General features: G+C 48.5%; 1 protein-coding gene across 1 annotated transcript; it reads right to left on the reverse strand.

The window, feature by feature from the left end:
* Nucleotides 1–1,812: 1,812 nt before the first annotated feature.
* DPP8 (dipeptidyl peptidase 8) lies at nt 1,813–27,432 on the reverse strand. Its single transcript, XM_071568391.1, has 20 exons — nt 27,383–27,432; nt 24,874–25,143; nt 23,262–23,374; nt 22,197–22,370; nt 21,141–21,309; nt 19,840–19,950; nt 19,353–19,481; nt 17,478–17,539; nt 16,383–16,483; nt 14,894–15,071; nt 13,614–13,773; nt 12,542–12,621; nt 11,601–11,753; nt 10,886–11,021; nt 10,041–10,186; nt 9,404–9,550; nt 8,764–8,916; nt 7,207–7,349; nt 6,404–6,515; nt 1,813–5,874 (listed from the first exon to the last, which is right to left on the reverse strand). The coding sequence occupies exons 2-20, from the start codon at nt 25,130–25,132 to the stop codon at nt 5,752–5,754; spliced, it is 2,649 nt and encodes an 882-aa protein (XP_071424492.1). The 5' UTR covers nt 25,133–25,143; nt 27,383–27,432; the 3' UTR covers nt 1,813–5,751.
* Nucleotides 27,433–27,477: the final 45 nt, after the last annotated feature.

Consider the following 27,477-nt stretch of genomic DNA (forward strand, 5'->3'; position numbering starts at 1 on the left):
GCCCCCTTAGGCACCTGCCTCCCCACTGCACCTCCCAGCAACCCCACCCTACAGAACCCCCCACTTGGCTCCAGCCAGAACCAGCAGTGCTGCCCAGGGAGGGGCAGGAAAGATGCTTTTCCTGTAAACTACCTCTGCAGGCTGTGCAGCTGCTGCTTCTCCTCCACCACAGGGCCAGGGCTGGTTTAACACGGAGCTCTCACTCTGCTCATTTCGGAGCAAAATTATACCACAGAGTTGCCTCTTCTTGAAAGGCTCCAATCTCGCGTGTCAGTGCCAGATAAATAGTTTTCATTCAACAAATCAATGAATAGAAACAAAGTACAGCAAAATAATGTCAAGTCATTTCACTGATAACGACAGCTGCTGGGCTGCACAGAGACAGGGAGAGCAGGAGGGGGTGTGGGGAATAGATTAAAAAATGTAAAAAGCAATGAATCACAGCTGGGGGGAAAATCATAAAACCACAAGCCACCGCTGCTCCCACACAAATGTACACGGTATTTACTCATCTATTTCTAAGGAAATTTCAAGTAGAAGAGAAAAGGAAAAGGGGGAGGGCAATGGTGAAAGGGAATTATCCAAACTATCCTTGTTGGAAAGGCAAAAAAGGGCTTTTTTCCAGCATGAAACCCCAGTGCAGGATGCAAACATCACAGCACCAAGGGCTGAGGGAGCAGGATGCAGCCCCAGCCCTCCATTCTCCCAAGGGTTCCTACCTGGCTGCCTTTGGGTCATCATTTCCTTGCTGTGGGTTCCCACCTTGGAGCAGTCCTTTGCTGTTTGCTTTCAAGAGAAGAAATCCTGGAATTGGGAATTCCCTGGGAAATGTGCAGCCTGGTGAGGCTGAGCTGCTCAGCTGAACCTGCACTGGTTCTCCATAGGTCTGTTGGAAGGAGCAGCTCAGAGGAGAAACATCCTGAGAAAAGACTTGGTGCTGGGGAGGAAAATGCAGCCCTTGAATCCCAGTCACCATTTGCAGTTTCATTATTAATCCCATAAAGTGAAGAGAAGGTTAATTGTGCCCAGGCTGTATGTTCTCCCAGGAAAGGTTTTCCCTTTACCCCATCCCAGACCAGCACAATGATCCTGGACACTAAAAATTCCACCCTGAAAGGACTGTGTTAATCTTTACTCCTTTCTCTCAGGTCTCAGAAACCTCCATGGATGAGCACACTAAGGATGGCAAACAGGGAATCTTAGGTAGGAATGAGCACACGCCAGTGCTTCCCTCCCACCAAACCAGGGGGTGCTTCAGCACGGGTGAAAAACCAGGAGGGAGTAAAAAGCATGAACTGTGACTGTGCTGAGCCACCCCCAAACCTTTTGGGACAGCACTATGTGGAATTCGGGTGCCTGCCAAGCCCAATCTGCTCACAGACACACAGGAGGTCCAATGAAGGGACATCTCTTCTGCTGGAGAGCCCATGCCACACACACAGGTCTCTCTGTCCCCCTGCCAGGGCTCCAGGGCCACCTCCTCCCCATGGCACTTGTCCCACCTCCTCCCCATGGCCGTGACGTGCCATCCCCGGTGCGACAGCTCCCGCTGGTGGCTGCAGAGGGCTGGAACTGCACTCACGTGGAAACACTCAGGAGAGGGAATGCAGTTATGCCAAGGAAATGCCTGATCTTCCTGATGGTATCCTGATGGTATCCATCTCCCAAACCACAAGGGACAGGAAACATGGCAGATGCTTTTGCAGAACACCCGACGTGCATCAAACACACATCACTGCTGCGTTCCACAACGAGGGGAGAGATTTAATTACACACAAACTCCACTAAATCAAGCAGAGAGACAGCTGAAAATAGGGTAGGAAAACCCCCAACATTTAATTCAATTTATTTAGCAGCATCTTTATTGCAACAAAGGTTTTGTAATAAAACGCAGCAAAACTAATGTCTCCACTTTACATGATTAAAAGCCATGGAGCTCGGGAGGGGCAGGAGGGAGGGAGCCCAATAAACCCACTGGAGTGAGACATGCAATTTTGTTAATGCAAACAGCAGGCACTTCATGTTCTCAAATTAAACACCTGAACTTCTACTGTGCACAGCAGCCAAGTACAAACAGGAAGATCTCTCTTCCCCTTCCAAAGTCTCTACAGGGCCCTGGTACTCAGGTGAACAGGCAGCTCACGGCGGTGCCTCATCTGGCTGAGGTTTCAGTTACTCAGACTCTGTTCCTGCCTCTGCAGGAGTTGGGTGTCACATGCCAGCACCTGTCTGACACATGGACACACACACAGCAGGGACACAACCCACTTCTCCTGCCAGGAATACGGGCTGGGACTCGGAGCATGAGAATTCTCCACGTCCCACCCAGTCTCAGCCGTAGGTTAAAGCACTACTACACCATCCCACCCACAAAGTTTTTCCATAGTCTATTCCCAAACACCACTAATAAGTAGGGAATGCATTTTCCATTCTAATATAATGAAGTTAAGTTATTTTCAAAGCTTTACTTGGTGCTTTGAGCTCATACTAATATTACTTTGTTTTGAGTAAAAGGAGATCATGGAAAACAAAGGGTGTGGAGATGAAACCCAAGAGCTTTGCACATCCCACCCTCATGAGGCATCACTGGAAGCTGCACTAAAATGGGGTGGAAGAACGTGCTTCCACCAGAAACAGCACAACCAACCCCAAGCACCTCCAAAGGGAGGGAACTGCTGGCACCAACACTCAACCACCCCATATCTCAGTGCTCAGATCCCCGTATTTCATACAGACTCTTAAATATATGAAAACATTCATCTCAAAGACACCTGGGCAAATAACACCCACCACAGGAGGAAGGCTCAGTCCTGCTCCTGCTCAGAGCAGGAGTCCTGCTGGGCACAGAGACCTCTGGAAGGCAGAAGGTTCTCCATGGGACATTTCAGCCTCTGGTTTGGGAGCCACAGGAATGGCTTCCTCCTCCAGCCTCCCTTCCATGTGCTCCCCCAGGATCTCACCAGTTTTGCTTAAAACTCAATTAACCAAGAGATTTTTGTAACGTGCAGGAAGTGAAAATGTACAATCCCAAATATCAAACAGGCTGGAAACCTCCTGGAGCAACATTCCCATCTCCAGGAATGTAAGGTATGGCCTTGGCCAGACCAACACCTCCCCATACGAGGTGCAGGAACAGCATCCCCCTGAAAATACGGATACAACAGTCCCTCAGCACTGACACCTTCCTACCTCTGCAGTCTCCATTGCAACAGGCTTTGCCCTTCTCCTCTGGGAATTTAGCTGGAATCACACTTCATCTAAGGCATCTCTTTTGCAAGAATTACAAAAATCCTCCAGCACTTCCACAGGATAAAAGAGCACGGGGTCTTAAAGTGCTTAACTAGAGTAAAAAGGAAAGAAAATGGCAGGAGAGAAAGAATCCATAATTTATGTTGCAAAACAGAGAAGTTACAGAATGTTGTACTTTAATAGCTTTCCAATGGATATATTTAAAACAGTGGAAGGATGAATTATTAAAGTTGTATGTCAGCACTTACAATCACATCCTGCCTCCGATCCAAACCCAGCCTGGTTTACTTGCATAACATTTAGCTCTTCAGTTCCCAAAAAAGCACTGTTTGATGAAGGCCATTTTTGTTCTGTTTTTTAAACAAAAGGATCAATTTCATCTTAAAAACCATATACATTTACATTCAAGGGTAAATCACCTCTAGAAAAAGAACAAAAACACCCCAAAAAAGCAAGTTAATTTAATATTGAACAAAATATAAACAACCTTGGAAAAGGTGATACTATCCACGTGTAATTTTATACATATATGTATATATGAACAGATATAGATATATGTATATATAATACAGCATAAACACATTGGGAACACAATGGAATTCCAGAGGAATAGCTTATTCTTGTCTCTACTCACTGTTGTGTTGCTCCTCTCTGTGTGACTGCAGCACAGCCCAGTGGGATGCTGCCTTTGCCTCAGCCACAATTAACCACTAAGAGAAGACATTCCAGGAGCTGGGCTCCTTCCCTGCCATGCCCTTCCCAAAATAAACCTGTTACTGACCTGCTAATGGTATTTTAACTGATCCACTTACAATCACTGTGGTCAGAAAACCAGCAAACAGCCCAAACCAAACCTCCCCACTGTGGAGGGAACGTGCCCTCTCTGCAGGCCTGTTGGCTTTGGCTGGTTTGTGAATCCCAAACCCCAGATCCTGCTCTCACAGAGGGGTTTTACTGCCTGTAATTGCAGCAGCTCCCCCTGCTCTGGGGCACAGGCCAAAGGTGGAAAACGATGTGGTTTGACATGACACAGCCAGAAGGAAACCAAGGGAAGCACAAGGTTACAGCATGTGGAGTACTGAGAGCACAAACACCGAGAGTGAGTCCAGATGAAAAGAAAATCATGCTCTGCTTCTCTCTAGCACCAAAAGAGAAAGAAAAGGAAGTTCTTGGGTTTCTAAGAAAACCGTGAAAACTTATTGGAGTCTAAGAGGCAAGTTCCAAGGGTGGAATTTCCTGGATTAAAGGGAATCATTTTGCTATGGACTTCTACCCTACAGGACCTGTGCAAAAGGGCCCTCACACTCTCATGCCTTCCAGCCAAGCCTGCTGTGTAGTTAAAACCTCACCAGCAAAACCACAGCTGGGACTGCAGTTCCTCGAGGCTTTGTGGGGTGACCTGAAGCTGCACAGAAGGGAGTTCTCAGAGTCAGCATCATCATCATGCTACACGGCAGTGCTGGAAAAGGACCCAGGAACAGGAGGGTGGACAGAGCACAGGCCTGGGAAATAGTCCCTCACACAGCAGGAAACCCTATGGAACAGCTCATATTGCCCCACATTCTCTGCAGACCCCGGAATTAGAGTAGTGAAGTTTTAAATCCTAACAGGATGCAATTGCCTACATCATGCTGAAGTGAGGGTAAGGAAAGAGTATTGCAAACCCAGCTCCAGAGTGAACATCAGGGGACAATGTAAATGGGATGCACTTGGAAGCTTCTTTTAACATTTACAGTTTCAGCTCTTTGACTTAAGTTAGTTTGCACCTCAGAATAAAAGATTGTTATGCCCCATCACAGTAAAATATCAACTCACTTCCCCACCAAAATCAAGTACAATCAGGATAGGATCTCAAGCTGCTGGAAGAAAAGAGAATGATTTATCCTGGGGGAGAAGGAGCTAAAGAATCTGGCATCAACTAAACAGAATCCAAACTTCAGGTTCATTAGGAGGCAGCTTAAAAGTCTTCTTAAAAAACAATTAACATCTATATAGGTGATGTGTCCAACTTGTGAGCAGCTTCTAAGGAGTGAGACACATCCCCTTCAGGAAGCATCAAAGCTATATGATAGCATTTAAAATTCACACAAGTTGTAACCATTCAGGTAAACTCCTGCTGTGTAGTGAGGAAACCATCCAGTATTATGTAATGAGATACCAAGGAACACACTGTAAAAATACATCAGTTATGTTATAATGCTTTTAAAAAGTGAAGATCTGGTGCTGCAGAAGTACATTGTTTTCAGTTTCAGCTCCTCCCCCCAGAGAACACCCGTGGTACTGAGTTAGACCACAGACAGTGGATTTTATTTACAGCTTAAACTTTCAAGTTATTAAATCACCGTACTTTAACTTCCTGTATGGCACCAAATTTACTTTTAAAAAAGTGTCAGTGAGTGTGTGTACGTGTGGCAGGCACCAGAATGCAACGCTCCATCCCATTTCCTCAGTTCCCTGCACCTCCTGGCCCGGAGCGAGCCCGTGGAGCGGCGTGGGGGGCGGTCACAGGGCCTTCAGGGCAGCGATGTGGGAGCCCAGGTTCTCCTGCAGGTAATACAGCAGGTGCAGTTCATAGTGCTCTCCTGACTCAGGGACCCTGATGCTGTGCCTCTCCTGAGGGTAGATCTAAAATGGAAAATAAAGTTGTAAACATCCCCAAGAGCTGCAGGTGCCACCATTTAAACCTGTCCCAGTGTCCCACTCCAAATGTCCATGGAAATCAGTTACTCTGAGCTTACACAGCTCAGCCCCCCCTGCCTGAACCCAGAGAGAACCCACTGCATGCTGTGGTATCCAGGCAGCTCCTGCCCAGAGCCATCCTGTCATCAGGACATTCCCCGTTCCCCAGCATGGTGTGGGACACCTGGGCTGCAGCTGCACAGCACCAGCAGAGTCTCCTCAAATCCACACCCCTGTCCCACACTGCATGAACACCCCTGCACTGCCTCCCAACTGCACATGTCCTTGGGAGCAGCCTTAACTGCTCCTTTACCCAATTTTTTTGTTTATTCATAAAATTGTACTTTTAAACAAATGCTCAGTCCAATACTGCAGTTTTATCCTAGAATTCCAAGCTGCCCTCCAGGGCCATGCCACAAGTTCTAGCTCTGGCCTCCTCAAAGACAGACACATTAAACCCTGGTTCTGGCCTCACCTGTAAGTCATAGGGTTTGCCAGCTCTCACCAAGAAGCTGAGCAGAATACTGGTGTGTGCAAAGTGAACGTTCTCGTCCAGGAACCCGTGGAGCAGCAGCAAGCGGTTTGGTCTGGGAAAAGCAAGAGACAAACAGTTCCAGACAGCATCCCAGTCATTTCACAGCCCACACATGTCCCTCCAAAAACAGTCCCTGGAAAAAAATGTTTGCACTGAAGGCAGTGATTTCACTGTTTTAAGTTTCTCTGGATGGACACGTTGCTCTTTCTTCCTCTGTAAGTTCTTCCTGCTCATGTATATCACGGTCAGACCTTTTATCTCTGTATCTTATTTATTCCAAGCAATATTTTCTAGCTTGGTCAATGCAAGGACTCGCTTAACACTGCTGATTGTCAGCTCTTTGGCCAGAAAGCCCCTGCTCCCAGCCAGCTCTGCTGTGCTGATGCAGCCTCAGAACAGGCAGAAAAGATCCTGATCAACTGATTTTTGCTCAGCTTAATGTGGCCCTAAAGTGCTAATCACAACTGAAGAGATGTTTGTCATTTCTTTCGACATAAAAGACAGTCTTTAATTACAGCTACTATGAAAGGGTTTACACTGAATGGTCTGTAATTATGCAACTGTTCATTTGAGTATTAAGTGTATTAGTGTTGGGTATTGATCTTTTATTTTAATTATTATTGAATGCGAACACTTGTGATTCCAGGACTCAACTGCCACGAACAGGGAATAAAAAACGCTGTCAGTGCAGCTTGAACTTTCCTGGTGGGAAAAGCAGAAGGCAAGAGGAGAACCAGACTTACTCAGAAGGGAACTTCTCAGCCTGCATGGCCACAGAGCCCAGGTAATAGCCCTGCTCGTTGTGCTCCGGGTGGCCCATGTAGCGCTCCGTGTACCCCGTGTCGTAGAAGATCCACAGCGTCACAGGGGCTCCAGCCACGGCCACCTGGGGGTCCACAGGACAGGGAATGACAACATCAGCCCCACACCTGGCATGGCCCTCCCTCCCACAGCTCTGTCCCCTGTAACTGTGGAAAACCCACAGCAATCCTTGCCCTCCTGCCCCCAGTTCACACACAGAGCTCGGCCACACTCACACGTGCTGAGCACGGGAGGGTCCTACAGGTAGATCAGAAACAACACTGAACAACCTGCAAGAGCTGCTGAGGGAAGTGGATTTGGTGGATTTCTATGCTCTCAGGTTCATTTGAATATCTAACAGAAACTGGGAATGACAGCTCCCTAGGACTCAGCTGCCACCACAGGCTTGTGGGAAAAAAAGGCCCATAAGAAAAAAAACACAACCAAAGACACACAAAATAACTCCTTTGCAAGGCAGGTACTTGTAAAAGTAAAAATACAATTGTTAAGGATTGAGACAAATAATTATTAAATCTCCCAGCAATGTTTAGGTTGGACTTAGAGAAAGCAAGAGCAGCTACACAGTACAAAACACATCCCAAGAGCAATAACCAGCTCTTCCCACACCTCTGCCTCTGAGATATGCCCAAGGGCAGTCTGGCCATTTCATATAGTGGTCTGAAGTCAGGCAACCATAAGAACCTCCCTTCAGTACCTCCCCCCAGCCCAGGCTGCCCTCCTGGCTGCTTCAGAGCACACTGCTACGAAGCAGCACAGGCAATTTGACCTGGGAACAGATAGGTCTGCAAAGGAACTACTCTCTCAGCACAGGAAAGAGGGAGGAGGATGAGAGGGAGGTGTTATTTTTCAGCAGGATCCTTTCCCTGACCTGGTTCAAAACACAAAGAGCCTGGCTGGCACAACGTGGGCAGCAGGTGAGACTGCCTAAGGTACTGTCAGCACAGGTGACCTGAGTGGTAGAGCTACACCAGCACAGCTAAGTCACTGCTAGCTCAACAGTCCAACAGTTTTGAGCTCTCTTACACAGATCCAGAGGGGGAATATCTTTCTGTGCTCAGCTGACTGGGTTGAACAGTTGTTCCTCCTCACCCTGGCAGGAAAACAGCCTCAGATATTCCAGAAAAACTGGCCTACCTCAAGAGCCCCCCACTCCTCTGACATGCCAGGCTTCTTGGATGGCAAATGTCTTCTGCTCAGAGGCAGAGCGAACAGATTTCTAGATCTGTTGCCTATGAAGTGTCAAAAAAATAACCAAAGCCTGGAAGCGTAATTAGAAGCACTGTGGAATAACTGTTTGCTGGAAAAGCAACTTCCCTCTGAAGTCACCCAAAAAGAGTCTTGAAGAAATCGAACTGTGCCCTCACTTGTCCAGAGCAAGCTCCAGGGTCTTTGTGCTGTGAACACCTCTGGGAGGTCACACCATGAAAGGGAAAATTCTGTTTGCACCACCAGAATAAGTACTCAATGCATGAACATACCCTGAAGATATCTGACCTCTGTGTTAAAGCCATGAGGGAGAGGTAGCCTCCGTAGGACCAGCCGTGGATCCCCACACGGTCCAAGTCAATGAAGTCGTGCTGCGACGCCAAGTACTGCAGCCCTTCCACCTGGTCATCGATTTCTATCTGTCCCTGGGAGGGCACACGCAGAGGTAACTTGTGTTAGGTACAGGAAACAGTTTCATTCTCAGGATTTCCTGAGGTAAAGGTAACTTGTGTTAGGTACAGGAAACAGTTTCATTCTCAGGATTTCCCAAGGTAACCACCTTCAGAGCTTTGGTGCTAAGTTGTAACCCACGCTGAGAGTGAAACTGTCCTTCTTCATGTGAGCTGCAGATGGCAGCTGAGGGAGTGACAGCCCCCTTATGAACCACTGTGTGCCATGGCTGCCAAGCTGGACCTGGCTCACAACCTTAGACTATGGCTTTTTATCTTTCCCACACTGAGCACCTTCCCTCCCTCAAACCTCATCTGTACCCAGTTCCTGTCCCCACACCCAGGCAGTGTCCCCCCAGGCAGTGCTGGGCACCTGTGCCCAACCAGGGCTCCAGCTCAGGTACCACTGCGACTCAAACCCATCCCTGGCTGAGAACAGAGCCAGTCTCAAAGCTCCACTTGCCATTTTGTATTTAAAGGCTCCTTCAAACTTCAGCCCTCGATGGCAGGAGCCCCTGTTGTCAATGACAACCACGACGTAGCCCAAGGAAGCCAAAGTGTTCAGTCGGAAATACTTGATTCCTTTGAACCGGTTGTTCACCAGCTGCACCTGTGACACAAGAGCAGCACAAACAAATGTGTATCAGAATAAAGAGGTCACCTGTCAATCCAGTTTCAGATTTTATTTATATTTACCTTCCTTTAAATGGTTTATACATTTTTATAATGTAAAGTTTTTAAGATCCCTGCTCCCTGCTGAAAAATTCCCTTTCCTTGCTATGAAATAAATTCTTCCCTCAGTAACAAGCCATTCTGTGTCACAGGTAGGAAGATCTGACCTGAACTGTGCTCCAGTGAGGCACCTGGAGAGGAAGGGAGGAAAGAACTGGGAACAGGGACTACCTGATACCCCTTTCTCCCAGTTCCATCTCTGCTGCTGTTCTCACACAAGTGGCAGTGCCTCAATCCATGACCTGGAAATCCTGACTCTTACAGCACCTTTGGCAGGCCTGACTCACCAAACAGGCAAAGTGCCACATGCTGCCCTCAGCATGGAGCAGGAGTGACCCCACCAGCCCAGGCCCTGCTCACCACCTCACCTGAGGGCCTCCATAGATGAAGAGCACCGTGGGGTACTTCTTCCCAGGCTGCAGGTTGTGAGGTTTGTACATCATTCCATACAGCGTGAACCCCGTGGAGCTCTCGAAGGAGAACACTTCAGGGGGAATGTAATCGGGAAGAGGGCCTGCCAGGGGAGGGAACAGAGAGCCTGGTTTAAAGGGAATGGATGAGGAATGCAGCTCTGCTTCAGCCCTGCCCTGTCACCAGGCTCCCTGTGATCCCAGCAGAGCTCTCCCATGCTTCCCAGTGGATGTGACTGGGACTAGGCAGAGCCTGGGAATGGCCCAGCTCTAGGTGAGCTTTCTCAGCCCTGTCACATTCCCATCCCTGCTCTCCTGTGAACAACAGTAACTCTTCTCCCCGGACAGCCATTACAGAGATCCTGTCCCTTCCTAATCCCACTTAGGACTTCATACAGGGAAAGCACAGGATATGGACTATGCCTTGGGGAGAATGAGATGAAAGGGAAGAGAAACACCATGGAAAAGAAAGCCCAAGAGCTGTCTCATTGTTACAGGAGCAGACAGCAGCTCACACTCTTTAAGGGATGCACACATTGCACAGAGAAAATGAGTGCACTTAAATCCCCCCCGAGATAAAACTTGGTAATTTCCACTCTGAATTCCATTATGGTTTGTTTACACCTGTTTGTTGCTGAGCTGAAAAGGTCCCTCTTGTACTTCCGAGGACTCCTCACACAAGGCTAAGCTTCAAACACAAGTCCAGCCATGCACAAGAGCAAATCTCAAGCAAGCACATGATGGGTTATCTTTCATCCTGTGGTCCTGCTTGTCCTTTTCCTGTTCCTCATGCATGCTGTTACCTGCTGAATCCAGAATAGTAGCCCAGAATTCCTTCGTCCTGTGAGCTGCATCATCTTCCGATCCCGTCAGCCGGTACAGGGACACGCAGTGGGGATTCTTCTGGTTACTGTACTTGCTGATGAACATGTCACAGTCCTGGCGAGAAAAACAACATGCCTTGGACTCCTCAGTGCAGAGGCACAAACAGAACTTACCACCTCTTTCTGCATTTACATCTTCCAGGAGATGCTTATGGACCAAATTAAACCAGGAAGTCTGAGGACTTTTGACTGACATGCAGCAGTCCTTGGCAAGACTCATAGTAACACTCCAAAGCAAAAAATACACCTGCAAAACCAGGAATGAGGACCTTGTCACACACCCTGTTTTGGGTAATGAATTCCCAGTTGGATGCCTGGAACTCCACCCAGGGCAGACCCAGGCTCATGTACTCTGGTGACTGCTCTCTAGTCCACTTCAGATGAAGAGAGTCAGGCTCAAAGAGTTTCCAACAATTCATCCTGGCTCCTTTTAATTGAAGGGAGCTGGAGAGCAGTGAACTGGAGGGCGAATCTGGTTTCCAGTGTGGTTTTACACACTGACTGTACAATGTACAGGAACCCACAACACAGCATAAAATCTGCTTTTTTACACATAACTAGTGCCTTGGCTGCTGGTTGATGAAGATAAGCCTGGTGACAAGGCAGAGCAGCCCCAACCACCCCCCAGGCAGACCTGGCTGACACAGCAGGCGTGGGAGTATCCACGTTCTGTCAGTCGCTTCACTTCCCCAGGGGTCTCGTAGCTCACAACGTACAAGTGATGCTCGAGAGGTGAGTCTTTTGTGCCTTGAAAGTACACCAGTTTTTTGGCTTCATCCACATAGATCTGTGAGAAACAGAACAAACCATCCCTCAAGATTTTTCCTTGCCAAAGCAATGCTCAGTTCTTCTGCCTCCAGCTCTCACTCCTGCCCCATTTCCATAATGCTGTTGGAGCCCAGCGACCTGCAAGGAACAAGCCAAATGCCTGTCCTTACTGCCCACAACTCTTGTCACAGTTTGCACTTCCTACCTGGTTGCTCAGCTCTCTCATGCAGGTTCTTTACTCTTCCCATTCTCCCCTATTGTTTGCTGTGCTAAGTAACTGTCTCCTGCTCTTTGTCACCTCCCTACTCTTCAGACCCTTTCCCAAAGCACGTAGGATATAAACCACACCAGAAGGAAATCAGCTTTGCTGACTTGCAAATCAGCTGTTTTGCAACCATCTGACTGCAAACCATTGCTGTATTAAATATTTCTCAGTTGTCCCTTCTTTTGAGGGGATAGTACAACAGATTCAAACTCAGGCCAACTTGCAGATGTCACTCCCCAATCCCATTTCTAATTAGTAGGAAGGATTTCAAAGTCCTCCACAAAGTCCAAACCAGTAAAACACTTCTCTGTGAACTGTTGTTTGATTCAAATCGTCAAAGAATTCACCCAGCTCAGAGCTACAAGAGCAGTTTGGGGAGCATTCCTTCCCTCCTTGTGCAAGCTCATGAGTTACATGGAACAGAATTCTATGTATTGTGGCTAAAATCAGACAGGATTAATAGGTTTATGCTCATTCCTCCAAGAGACCACCTCCCTGCAGTGTGTGTGGCAGGATATCCATGCAGGAAGAGCAAGACTTACGTTAGATCCATGTCTGCCAAGCACTTCCCATTCCCCACTGGTAATTGCTATCTCCTCTTTGATGAGGCACTTGAAGTCACCTGCAAGTAACCAACATACAGAGATTTTATAGTTCAACATGTTACAAAACATGGTCACAATAATTCTTCTTCCTCCCAAGCTTTTTTCCTAGGCTAAGCCCAAGACCAACCTGTCTTTGCAGCAAACCCCCAGCTCTACCAGCTCCCCAGACAGATGTCAGGGCTGGGACAACTTAACATTCTGTGAAATATCTGTTAAAGGATTCATAGGACTCAGATGGAGCCTTACTTTTTTATTTATTAAAGTATTTTGCCACTTGCACAGAAATAAAAGATTTTATACCGAAAAAATGTGTGGGCAAAGGGAATATAAAGTGTCAAAAATTGGGCAATTTTACACCAAGGTAGGGAACAACTCTGCTTTTATAAGATAGTTTAATTTCCTATAGAATGAAGGGAAAAGGCAAGAAAAAGAATTTGGATGCTTTCAGAGAATTCTAATCCACCCAGGATATAAGGCTATCTGGGAAAAAAAAAAAAAAGAAACACCAACAGCTGCATGAAACCAGGACCTCTAGTCAAATTAGGTGTATTTTTTTGTGCATGCAGAGCTCAATAAGTGCCTTTAACACACACCAAGCAAATGAAGTATCACAGCATGAAACTGTGAATTAAAGAACACATGCTGTGGAAAAACCACTGTGGGAGCTCTGCACACAGTGAGATCCTGAATGTGAGCAAGACCACACCCCAGCAGTGAGAAGGAAAAGCCAGCTAAGTCTCACAGTTATCACAGGGAGCTTTTTTCCCATCTGGTTTTTGGGAACTTTTCCCTCTAGTCCATAAGGAAGGATCAGGGTTAAAACTAAAGCATGCTGGAAACAGAATAACCCCTGCACAATTCCAAGAGGAATGACTGTAGAGTGAAGTGCTTTCCTGGACAACAGCAGAAGTTTCCAATAAGACAGTAATTCCTGCCAGCTGGAAGGACATTTATTTCCCCACTAGTCAGCAGCAGATGCCCAGCTAAAGCCAAACAGTGATTCCCTTACTGGGGGCAGGGAGGCCTCCACAGGACCGCCTGTATTTGCTCTCCCTCAGGACTGAGGTGACCTTGTAGAGGTGCCGGAACCCCGTTTTACACTCGGAGGCAAAGATGAACTCTATCTCATCTTCCTGGCTTTGAGGGAAAACGTGGAAGATATCATGGATCTGCAGAGAGAGAGCAGAGGGTTACTGCCATCAGCAGGACTTTAGCACACAAAATACCACACAGCCTGGGCTAACTGGGTGCAGCACTGCCCCTTACTGGGAGAACCATTTACACTCTGAGCAGCCAGTGCAACATCCCCACAGCTCCAGTTTTTTGCCAGTCTAACTCTGTATTCTGGTCAACTTAAATAATTTTTTCTGCACCTGCCTTTCTAGCTTGGTCAGAGATGGGTCCAGCCCTGCAGAGCTCTGTCCTGTGCTGTCTGCAGCCCACAAGTGAAGGATTATTTAAAGAAAGACAAGCTGATATCCTCTTCCCACTCATCAAGAACTCTTGCTTCAAGGGACCATCTTTTGAGGACTTGGGGACATTTATCTGCACAGTATGAGTTGCCTGTGAAAACCCACTCCCATCCAGTAAAAACAATGGAGGAAGGAAAACTCACTGAACCTTCCTGAAACCACAACACTATTGCTAAGGAGAAAACTTGGTATCAGCCAGAGCACTTGCTGTACAGGAACTGTTCACTGGAAGGTTTGTGCTGAAAGATCCAACTACCTGCCAGTGGCTGATGCTCCCAGGCACACCTCCAGTGGGATGTCCCTTTAGAGACACGGCTCTCTGTGGGCAGCAGAGTGAGGAGGGCACACATTTTTACAGCAGTAACCAGGCACGATGGTGTGTGGTCACAGCACCCCCAGGACATCACACCCCATTTCACCAGACCAGATGTAGTTCAGGAGGGGTTTTAGTGCCTGTTAGCAGATTCTCAGGACTTGTTCCCCCAATATCATCTTGACACACTTGTTGGCTGAAGAACATTTCACCTGGTGGCACCAAGAAGCTGGAGAGGGCCAGTAACACTGTGGGCAGGGGGCTGCCCAGGACCCCCTGAGCCCTGGGCTCTGCTCCTGGCTCTGATCCCTGCACAGCCTCAGACAAAGCAGCTCTGTTTTCACATCCTGAATCTTTTTTGTTCTCTACATACTGTTTTTAACAGCAGGAAGCCCAGAATATGCACAGAACTTGCACAGTGGGATCACTCTTAGTCAGCACAGAAACACCAAGGTTGCTGAAGTGCTACAAACTGTCAGAGAAGGCTGAAATTCAAATTCTTACATTTATCCAGATGTCTGTTGTTTCTTCATAAATAATGAAAGGTGTAACAGAATCTGGGACAGCATCGATAAGTTTCTGTCTCTCCATTGCATCATCTTCTGTGGGGATGAATAATGCAGGAGGGATCAGGACAATCTGCAGCCGAGTTTGGGAGCGATCCAGCAGGATGGACCAGATGCTGTTGGGGAGACAGATATTAGAGAAAATAACAGGCAGCCATGAGTATGACACAGGTCTGAAAATCTCAGCAGACACTCATTAGCACCAGGCATTTTGGGGGAGTCAGGAGTGTTCAACTGCAGATTAAGCACAAAGTCACGTGCTTAATTCACCCACATAAACAAATTTCTTCCACAACACAAGAACCTATTTCACTTCATTTCAATATTGCATAAGCACTGCAGGTTCAAGAGTTTAATTTGTTCCGTTCTCCCTGATTTGAATTGTGCTTCAAGGGAGAAAGAAGAGAAAACTCAGAGGGAATAATGAAGCAGAAAAATCTCAATTGAAATTTCAGGATGCTTGTAAAAACACATTGTTTTAAACCTACACCTGGCAGAGAATAACACTGGCACCTAAAGGGACTGGCAGCAGCCCCAGCCATGTTCTGATGGCTTTGCATGTAGCTCTAACAATAATCCTGCAAAAAGCAGGATAATGTAACAAATGTGTCCCTGGATTTCTTCCACATTAGAGAGGGAAAAAATTAAAAATGTGAAAGCCATCTTTAGATTCAAAAACTGGAGGAGTGTGATTCTGGAAAATCAGGGAATCATTTAGGTTGGAAAAGACCTTGAAGATCATGGAGTCCAACCATCCCCCCAGCACTACCAAGCCCACCACTAAACCATGTCCACACCTACATGGCCTTTAACTCCCTCCAGGGATGGGGACTCCACCACTGCCCTGGGCAGCTGTGCCAGGGCTGGACAGCCCTTTTGGTGAAAAACCCTTCTGGAGAAACTTCTGGTGAATTAGAAATGCTGTACTACATCATCTACAGGGTTAAAATGACATGCAAATGTAAGTAGCACTTACAGCAGGTTTTCTGATCAGTAAGTCTGGTCAGCAGGGATGGTCCAGTGGTTAGGGTGCTAGCCTAGGGCCTGGGGGACCTGGGCTCATTTCTCTCCTCAGCCAGAGACTTCCTGCGTGACCTGGGCAAGTCACTTAACCTCTCTGGGCTTCAGTTCCCCATCTGTAAAATGGGGACAATAGCACTGCACTCTCTCTCACAGGGATGCTGAGAGGACACACACACCGAAGGCTGCGAGTGCCCAAAACCAAAGCAGCAGGGCCAGGGCCCAGGGGAAGAGACACGGAGGACTCTGGTTTGGCTGTTGAAAAAATGGTCCCCTCTGCACAAAGAAGTTGGCAGCAGTGTAAAAGTGAAAGCAGGCTTAAGCTGGAAGGAGACAGAGACCACTACAATCTGCTTCTGACTGATGACCCCAAACCCTGTGAGCAGAGACAGGAGTAACATACGCACTATTTTCCTTCTGGCGTCCACCCAGCTCTAGCAATGTACTCTACTCCTTCAAAGAGGATCTCGAAGGGCTGAACTAGCTCTTTATCCACAACATCTGCAATCTGTTGACAAAGCAGCAATTCAGTGACACTGAGATGAACCCCCACAACCAGTTTTTCATGCACGATGAGAGGCTGGACACAGGAGACTTTTTCTGTGCAGCCCATGCCATTTATATTGTTCAGCCTTTGCAACACAGAGGATTGAACTCTGTCTGCAGCCAGAGACCAGCACAGCAGGACAGCTGCACACTGCCAGTTCAGCCAGGGCTGGGACCAGGGAATCTGGATGCTGCTCACAAATCCATCATTCATCTCGGACAACTCACTGGAACCCTCAGGTCCCTGCTGTGAAGGGGAGGTGGTTTGTACCCAGGGTGTGTCCATGGACAGGTGCTGAACATCCTACACAGCCTCCCGTTATTAACGTGCTGCAGTCTGTCCCTGCTGGGACTGGGAGCAAGTTCCAGTGGTACCCAAGGGGTCCTGAAGGCTTTCCCTGCCTTTGCTGGCTGACACCTGCATTGCCATCCCAGCAGGTGACTGCTGATGTAACTCAAGACTAGAGGGAATCCCAATAATTTACTGCTGTTACTGTATGTTTGGCAAGATTAATTTCACAGCTGTCCAAAGATCTTGGACTGGGCCACGGACATTTCTGCATCTGTTACAAAATCCCATGGCAAAAGCAAAGTTCACCTCTTTCCATATGGTTTTGTAAGGTGATATATTGTCTTTGCAATCAAATTTTCCCAATATTGAAGCCAATCAAGAGATCAGTCACATAAGAAGGTCTAACCATCCACACCTAAAACACTCTGCTCTGCAGCTGGGTCCACACACCAGTGGTAGGGAAGGAAAGCACAGCCTGGAAAAACACTGCTGCACACAGACACCAGGATCTGCACAGGAATGAGCCAAGGGCACTGCCTCCAGAGAAGCCAGGAAGCCATCACAGCCAGGGAAGTTCCCTTGCACTGAACTGGAAAATGCATTTTACCAAAAAACAATCACAGCAATTCCATGTATTTGGCAAATCAATAGAACAAACACTTACTCTGCCTTCAGCATTGATTGTCACCTCAGAGATCTTGAAAGTGACCTTTGGATTTGCTGTACCTGTAAAAACAGATGTGAGAGTCAGGCACCAGTTGTTTGCTGAGGATTATTGTGGTGTTACACAGAACTGGAAATGGCAAACAGCAGAATAATGTTCCTTGATCACATCACCTCATGCATGTGTGAGACACAGCACAGAACAAGGCAGGGAAAAAAGGAACTGCAAACATGAGGAGATTTAGTGGATTGTAATCCCACAAACAGATCAGGAAACATGCCACTGTCACAGTCAGCCTTCTCTCCCAAGGCAATGGATCCATGTACTAGCTGGAAGTAAATGCTCAGGAGTGGTCAATACAGCAAAGCAACTTTGGTTCACAGCTTGCCTCTCATTCTCAAGGTAACCCACAGAAAGTGATCCAGTGCTAAAAAAGCATCTGTGCAAATTAAACTACGAAAATTAAACCTAAAAGCCTACTGCCATCACTAGTGACATTAAGATAATAAAGTTCCATATTTGTGTTGAGCAATGAAAAGCTAAAGTTAATTCTTTCCACAAAGAAGCGACTCATCCTGCTGTACAGCCCCTGTCCTGCTCCACAGCAGGGCAGAGGGATTTAAAGAAAAAATCCACTGCCACTTGGTCCACAAGAAGTTCTCTGAATATTCTCAGTGCTGCTGTGAAGTACTCCCACCTCATCAACCCTGATGCACTGAGGTGAAACAACTTCCCTTGGATTGCAGTGCCAACCTATTTAAGTCCTTTCCTCTCCCAGGGAAGAATATTCTCCACTTCCTCATAACAATCCACAGAAAGGGCTACTGGCCCTGCAGCTCACACTGGAAGCTGAGACCCACAGATTAAAACCTTTCCCTTGGGCTTTGATTAGCTTTGTTTCCTTGCAATGAACAGAGCTATGGCAAAACCATCTTGGGAATCTGAGTGTCCACAAGTACCAAAAAACCACAGGGAGTCACCTCTTGCTTCCCAGGCTCACTGTGAGCCCTTATCACTCCTCAAATAGTAAATGAGGAAAAACAGAAAAACTTTCCCAGTGGATTGGGGCATCTGCAAGATCTGAATGAATTCTGTAGCTGGGGAAGGTCAAACAGAAGATACTTCCCCCAAAAAATGAGGATTTCAGGAGTGAGGAAAGAGAGCACAGCACAGTTCTCTGTGAGCCACTTGGCCTGCTGTGACAGCAGGGACATCTCAGGAGAGTCAAACTCTTCAAACTTGTCCCACACACCTGACTGCACCAGCCCTCAGCAAGACTGATTAAATCCCACTTCCCCTGCTTCCAATGGCACTCCAGTTTATATATGCTTCAAGCCTGCCCTCACCTCTTTCTGCTGAAGCCTCCAGATCATCCTCTGTTTGAAAATATGACCACAGGAGGTTTCCTGGCAGGCTGCAACATGCTGAGTTTGCTGTGCAAAGTCCAAGAGCAATCCTGGAGAACAGAGTCCTCCAGAACTTGAACTGCCAGGGCACTGCCAGCAGCTAAAGAGAAACCCTCCCCAAAACCCACAAGGCTGTAATTCTGCAGCTGTTCCCTCAGAAACACTGGACTGTAACGAGAATCAGCTCCTCAACAACTCAGATCTGTCAGGATTTGAGAGAGCAGCTCCAAAATAGTGACCATCAGAGAGGGTTTTTGCCAACTCCTGCCAGCCAGACAGAGCCCTCAGGGACCACAGGGCTGCAGCACCAGCACAGTCACCACTGACCCACCTCAGCTCCAGAGTAGCTGCCCCAAACACATTTCCACCACCTGGACACCAACCCAAAGACTCCTCAACACTTCCCTGCTCTGGGCTGGAACAGTCCCTGCTGTCAGGCACATGGAATGAAACAGCTTCAGGGTCTCACCGGTTTTGGGGTACCGGAAGGAATCTGTTCTTCTTGTCTCCAGCATGGGAGATGTGACATGGATAATTTCCACCTCTGACTCATCGTTTTCTTCATAAAGAATTCGAAGAACTTTACCCCCATCCAGTGCTGTAAATGAATTAAATTACAGAATTAACAGAACAGCTCTCATTATTACAGGCATCAATATTCTCTCAGGAGCACAAGCAGATTGGAAGGATGAAGAAAAATCAACAAAGCCCGTGATTCATTAAGCAAAACACCAAGACTCTTTACAACTCCCACCTCTGCTGTGAGAAGGGAAGTCTCTTCCCCCAGTGCTCACAAGGCCTCTGTAACATGCCCACTGCTGACAGCTCCAAAGAAATTATAAAGGCTCCCATCTTGCATGAAGACAAGTAACAGAAAACAGTAACTCTGCATTGGACAGCAGAGCAGGGAAGTCACTCCTTGTGCCTGTCAGACACGCTGGACCCACCACACTTACTTGGCTGTGCCCTTGGGCACCACCAGTAGCCAGTGTATCTGTCAAACTCCTCCTGCAGCACAAAAGTAGCCACACCAGCAGATTTTGGATCCTCCTCAACATTGGCCAGTTCTAAAAAAAGACACCAAAGAATTAGTTCACGATGTGCTGCAGAATCAGATCAGCTCTGCATTACCCCAAACATGGCCCAAGTTCATTCCCCCAGGAAGAAAAATAAATCTGACTTCTCAGCAGATTTGTTTTCTGCTTCCACCCTTCCCTCTGGATTATTTAGGGAGGATTTAATCCTCTTTGGCACGGCAGGTTCTCTAAGGAAAGGAAAGCCATCCTTCCTCTTACTCCAACCTAATCAGGTTCTCAATTAGTCAAAGAAAGAAAATGTTCTCTCTACTTGAGCTCAGTGAATTGGAACCACAACATTTAAGAAAATCAAAGAACTAAAAAGACCAAGCCAAACCTTTTCTGAACAACTGAAACTGACAACATCACCACTCAGAACAATGAAAGCATCAGTATTTCATTCACTGTACGAACCAAAAGTAAGAGGCTTACATAACACCTCAACATGATGACATATCCATAGGGCTTCAATATTTTTCCTGTTACCCTGGAGGTAACTTAGCAGCGCTCCATAAATAATTACCATCTGAGGAGGAGTCACTGCTACAGTTTATTTTTACTGTACTTACATAATATTTTAATATTTAACATTTGAATAATCTAAAGCATTATTATAAAGTGTCAGAAATTTTAATAAACTAAAATTTAAATTATACAGTTTAAATGCAAAATGCAATTGATCTTAAAGGAGTGTTTTATTCACAATTTCCCATGTTCTTTCTTCCTGGATAAATGTCTAAAACAGATTTGGAGAGGGTAAGAAGAAAGACCCAAGTTACTGAGTCTGAGGGGCCAGCAGGAACCCCAGTGCTACTCAGAAACTGCCTAAATTGTTTTTCAAAGTCTCTGCAGTCTGATTTCACTGACAGAAACTTTCCTCCAGCTCTATTCCACCCACAGCTCCTCCACACAAAAAAGGCTGTTCCAGTAAAGAGCAACGTGCTGTGTTTCAGAAGAGCCTTTCCATATGTACCCAGCAAACAGCTCAGATTCCACAGCGCAGGGAACAGAACCATCCCACAGTATCTGCGCTAGAGGAAACACAGAGAATGTGACAAACAAGGTGGAATAAACAGTGGCCACGGCCCCAGTTTCAGGAGAACATTTAGTGCCACTGCCTAATTCAGTCTAGCAGGAACAAGTGCAGAGGAGGTGCAGGGATTGGATTCTGGGAGCATTACCATTGTGCACAAACGTCAGCCTCCTCTCTTCCCTGGATTCTATATTAGAGATCCAGATGTCATTGCAATGGATAAATGCAATCCAATTTGGATCAGCTGGACAAAGCTTGGGATCCATCCGGATGTTTGGACAACTGGTCTCTACCAGAATGGGTCTTAAAGGCTGTTGCTGTTTGGATTTTAAGAAGAAAACAACAAAAAAAGCAGAGTAAGCAATGGTAACACAGGAACACATGCACCAAGTAACCTGGATTTTCAGAAGGCCACAGTAGTGTGGACATTGCCTTCAAATATGTGTTTAGAGATGAATCTATCCATTTTAAACACAGAAAAATACCATCTATTTTATAAGGGAAAGCTGTGCTTGTACCACGGTTGCTGCGGTCCCACCAGGCCTCTTTCCCCACTGCTGAGGATCAGAGGGCAGCCTGTCTAGAGAATCCTGGGACACTGCTAAAACCATCACCCTAAAAGGGTCTGGCAGAACATGCAGTCTTGGCCTCCCAAATCAGCTCAGGGTACAGTAAATTCCCCTTGACAGCAGGGTTAGCCAGACACCAGGCTGTTACAATTTGTTATAATAAGAAATTATTTCATCTTTGAAGTCCAGCTTCAGCACCAGCAGAGTAAAGGCTGCTTGTTCTGCAACTTGTACAGCCAAATGGTGTAACACATCCAGCACAGCCCCTGAACAGTGACCTGCAAACTGCAGCCTGGGGACAAAAGTTGCCTCTGACGTGACTTCTGATTCCATGAAGAGCATGGAGCCTTTTGTTGCTTTTAATGGACATTGCTACTCATGAAAAATAAAAAGAAGTCTGCTGTCCTGCCTTGCTGCCACTGTTACCAGTTCTTGTAATCCTCCATCTGAGTTTCTATGACCATGGAAATGTGTCCCTGTGGAGGATTTCTCCACATTTCCAGGGTTATCGAGGTCATTGCTGTGCCAGTGCAGCCATAACTGACGATGATCACGCTCTTTGCTCTCACTCCAAGCCAAAGGAGCTTCTGGCCAGAGCAAAGTACTGTGGAGAGAGAGGAGAGGAGGAAACTCACAGTGAACCCATGAGGGCCTCCATCCTTCACGTGGTAAATCCCACTGCCAGCCTGGAACAGGAAGGTGCCGCTCTCCCGGTGGTAATCGTAGGAGGCGATGCCAACGGTGCCGATCCGCTTCCGCTCCCGCAGCAGCTCCTCCTCCCGGGAGTACATCCCGTAGTCCAGGATGGCCTGAAAACGGGCAGGGAAGCACAGTGAGCCCCCCGTGCTGCTGGAGCACCCCTGCACACTGAGCTGCCAGCAGCAGATGGCTGTGCAGACACCTCCTCCTCCGGCCCTGCTGCCTGCGGGGAGCCCACTCCTGCTTAGCCTCTGCCATTGGCACACCTAAGGGCAGGCCAGGATCAGATCCCACACAGCTGTGAACCTGACAGCCACCCCTCCCCAGCACACCAGGATTATTCCCAGCATTCCCTGGTGTAAGGATCAGACTGAAGGTCTGTCATTTCTGGAAGGCGCAAGAGAGGCTTTGCTCACTTGCACAGACACACAGTGACTGGTCTGGTGGGAGGAGAGCACAGCTGGAGTTCTACGTCTGGCTGACAGCCCTGGGAAATAACATGGGGGAAAATGCACCTCATTCCACGTGGGGTTTGTCCCACCTCCTCCAACCTGCCACGGTGCCTGGGGTGGGATGGTGCAGGCTTGCTGTGTGCAGCAGTGAAAAGGGAATACACATCCCAGTGAGTGGGAAAGGGATGCTCTGCTCCAACATGAGTCACGGAGCCACCAACTGATCCTCGGGGGAACCATCACTTCCCCTGCAAGACAGCAGGGAAGTGATTGCAGTCTACAGGCTCCTTCAGCAGTTCCCGGGATCTCATGGCACAGAACTGGATGCAAATCAGCATCTGCCATCTCTGTCAGCAAAGGGGAATCATCCAGCACACACACTTCAAACACCCAGGAGAAAGCAGCACTCGGCTTTGGGATGGCTGCAGGGTTGGCAGGACAAGGAGGATCTTAAAATATTTAACAGAATAAACTTCAATTTTTAATGATGGTTTATAGGTGCCACCCCAAAGCCCACGTGCTTGAAGCAAAAATGAAATCGTGACTCACTGGAAAAAGATCCAGAAGAGGCTTCCAGGAAAGCAACAGGACGGCAGCTTTGTTTATGGTTTTGGGAATCTCAGAGTAGAAGAGTGTGTTCTCCCTGTTCTCCCCAGACATTGCTAGTGAAAGTGAGGAGAAAAGAAAACAAAAAAAGTGGTATTAGCTTTCTGTTAATAATCCACTCTCAAAGGATTCTCAGGAAGTTTCTCAAGCCTTTCCTACCATTCAAAGTACTGACGGTCTCTGCACTGCAGCCCCGCTCTGGGAATTCCCAGCTTCACAAAAGTGCAAGTCATGGAAAAGGCAGAAGATGAGGAACTACACCCAGGCTCACCCCACACTGCCTGAAGCAAGTCTGTGTCTTCCTGCTACCCTTTTATTCCAGAAGCTTTATTAAATCAAGGAGGGCCTTTGTGCCAGTTCCTCTGGCTGGGATACATGATGCAGCTTGTGTGTCAAAGATAATGGCAAAACCCCCACCCTTTAGGGAGGTCTGAATGTCCCTTTCCTGCTCCTCTCCCTCAGTGCTATTCAGATTTCTGAAGGTTCCTGCCCAGGCACGTAGGGAGGGGTGAGCCCAGAGGGAGCCAGGTGTGCTCCAGGAAAGGCCAAGCTCAGGAAGTGGCACTTGGGAACCCAGAGCTCATCCCAGGGGTCAGCCTTAAACCTCCTGTGGTGGGCTTGAACTCAGCATCATTCAAGGATTATGATCTCTCTGAAAAGGGGACAAAGAGACAGACCAGCTGTTTTCTGACCATGCCACTGCACAGCACAGGCAAAGCCTCTGTGAATCACAAACCTGAGCTTAAATAAGTAGCCCAGGTGTCAAACAGCGGGGCTAGAACGTGGCTCTGGCTCCGAGGCCGCTGCTCCAGCCATTGCTTCTCTCCCTCATCCAGGTTTTCATGCACTCACGTTCAGCATGTGCAGCTTCTGACAGAAGCATTCTCCTCTACCACAAAGCCTGCTCCAAAAAGCCACCCAGAGGGTTGCTCACAGTACCACTCACAGAGCCAAATCACTTCTATCAAGTGAACATTAATTAGTGAAACAATGCACAAGTGAGGCACCGAGGCCAAAAACAACAAACTGCATCAAACTCATTATCAAGACAAAAAATGTTGAGAGAAGTGTTTACTCTTTAAGCTGCCCCCACAATACACTGCTATTTAATTCCCACAGGATCCCTGGAAAACCTGCTCCATCAGTGGCTGAGGCACAAAGGGCTTCCAAAATGACACTTATCATCTCTGCTTTGGAAGGAAGCTCTGAAGAAGAACAAGGTTCTGTAATTGTGAGAAAGGAGATGAAAATTGCATAGCTTTGGGAAAGGTGATGTACTTTGGGTGAGAGAAAAGAGACTGAACAGACTTCCAGCCTGGGAACTTGCCCCAGAGAGCACTTCACAGTTCTTTTCCAGCTCTAAGGGGTCACCTTCACCCACCCCGTTTCCAGGTGAGGTTACATCACAAGTTTTAAGGAGACATGACAATCACAATCATGACTTTTGACCAGCCAGGGTGGCCTGAAATCCCTGTGGCTGCACTGCCAGAATCCCCAGCTGTCAGGAGCAGTCAGAGCCCAGGAGCCCTGCAGGGACAAACCACAGCCAGCTCACCCAGATAGTAGATCCTGTCGGAATGAGGGCCTTCAGGATCATTTTTCTTCACAAACGTGAAGTCATGAGGGGCTTTTGCCATCATGTAGCCATGATACTTCCGTGTGTCCGTGAGCAGTTTCCGAAGCTGGCTCCAGGAATGCCTCTCAACATAGAAAGGTTCCAGTTTTGGCTGCTCCTCCCTCGGGACCTGCTCCTCCTGACCCGCGGTCTCAAAGATTTCCAGGCCCGGCTGTTCAGTTTCCATGGCTGCTGCCATGTTGCATGGTTCTGGAAGGGTGGAACAGCAGAGGGTCAGACCCCAAACCCTCCCTGCAGGCCCCCAGCACGCCCCACAGCAAGGAAACTGTCACTTCACATGGTTCTGGAAGGGTGGAACAGCAGAGGGTCAGATCCCAAACCCTCCCTGCAGGCCCCCAGCACACCCCACAGCAAGGAAACTGTCACTTCACATGGTTCTGGAAGGGTGGAACAGCAGAGGGTCAGCCCCCAAACCCTCCCTGCAGGCCCCCAGCACGCCCCACAGCAAAAGGGCTGCAAGAAAACCATCATTTCACACGGGCAATAAAACCCACAGCAGAAGGAAAAGGGCTAGGAAAGGGATCTGTGCTCTGGAAAACAAAGGCACCACTCAGCCCTTCAGAATGGCAGTGAGGACTTCATGGAGGCACAGATTTATGGCTGTTTGCCCTTCCCACACCCTCACACAACCACCCTGTTCAGTTCATGAAGTGGATAAATTCTTGCCCTTTAAGCTCCTCCCTTGCTTCTGCCACCCATGATCTGCACAAATATCCCCTCATAGCACTGATACCAGAACAGGGCATGACCAGGAGTGGAGCCAGAGCTGGGACAACCAACTGCTCACAAACAACACTGGTAGCTGAAGTGGAACATCACATACACAACAGGCCTGGGCAGCTGCATGTCCTTATTCCCATTATTCTCCTGTAATTTATTGCATTTGCTGCAACTCCTTTCAAACAAAGCTCAGAAGGGCCTAGCAACGATCATCACTATTTTATCACCCCAGGGACATAATGACAAACCCCAGGAGGAAGGGGACATGCTGAAAAAAGCCTTTCCCAAGCAGATTTATCTGCAGCACAAGCCTCATCCTGCCCCACACCTCGTTAATGGAGCAGATATCTCCTCCTGCAGTCAGCTGTGCTTTGCAAGTGTGTCTGAGCTGGCATTACCAGCCCAGCCTGGAGCAGACCGAGCCCTCCCACTGTAAATCCCAGACCCAAGGGCAGCTCCAAAAGGATCCAAGCCATAAACTCCTGCCACACAGTTCATTCCTGGAGAGCCCAAGGTGTAGGACTGTCAATCCTCAGCGGGAGGGGGAATTCTATATATAGGATGGAAAGACTGCACAAGTGTTGTGCTTGACAAGGCACTAATACAGCCTAAATAAAGCACTTCCCTCGAGCAAACAGGCACTGAAGGATCCCTGAATCTCAAGGAAAAGGCTTGGGCAGCTGGCAGAGCTCCCTGATGGAGTGGCTCTCCCGTGGCTCTGCACAGCTGAGACACCTCAGATGAGTGACAAAGACACGTCCCACAGCTTGGCCCAAACTCGTTCTAACACAAACCACCAAAAGCAAAGCACAGCAGGTCCGGATTAACCATTTGGTTCCACCTTTGGCGACACAAACCCAACAAACACAGGTCTTTCTTTTGCCCACGCTATTTACAGCACAAGGAGCCCAGAACAGACAGCCCTGCACAGTCGGAGGGAGGGTCCAGGGCACTCGGAGCAGTGCTGGGCTCAGCCAGGGGCCCCCAGACCTGCACCACAGAACTCGTTCCATCTGCACAATTCCAACAAAGGAAAAGTCTCCTTCCCCCACCTACACCCGGATGCCGGCGCGTCTTAACCCGACCTACTTCTCATGGGAAAAGGGATAAAACCCCAACAGGAACCGACGTTACCGAGCTAGTGACGGTGAGAACGGGCAGCTGGCACGGGGGAGTCAGCCTGGGCTGGTGCCCCCGGGAAATACCGTGGGGGTTCCCAAGGCCGGGGGCAGAACCCGGGGGGCCCCACGGGCGGGGGTGGATCCCGAGGGGGTTCCCATGGCCAGCGGGGTAGAGCCCGGGGGAACGGTGGGCAGATCCCGGAGATCCATCCACAGCCGGGGACAGATCCCGGGGAGGATCCCCAAGGCCGGGGACAGATCCCGAGGGGACCCTCAAGGCCGGGGGCAGATGCTGAGGGGCCCCAAGGCCAGCGGGGTAGATCCCGAGGAGACAGTGGGCAGATTCCAGGGGTCCATACACAGCCGGGGACAGATCCTGGAGGGGATCCCCCAGGCCGGGAGCAAATCCCAGAGGGACCGCCAAGGCCGGGGGCAGAACCCGGGAGGTCTCCGAAGCCGTGGGAAAATCCCGGGGGCGCGGTGGGCAGATCCCGAGGGGGCCCCCAGATGCAGGGGAGTGGCCGCCCCGGGCCAGGCCCCCCCGTCCCGCCCACCCCAGCGGCTGTCCCCGGTCCCCCGGTACTCACGGCGCTCCGCGGGGCGCTGCTGCCGAGCCGCCCAGCCGGGCCGCCACTTCCGCTTCCGCTCCCAGGAGCGGCCGCGGGCACCGCGCGGCACCGGG

The sequence above is a fragment of the Pithys albifrons genome, chromosome 13 (assembly GCF_047495875.1).
Source record: "Pithys albifrons albifrons isolate INPA30051 chromosome 13, PitAlb_v1, whole genome shotgun sequence".
NCBI classification, from domain to species: Eukaryota; Metazoa; Chordata; class Aves; order Passeriformes; family Thamnophilidae; genus Pithys; species Pithys albifrons.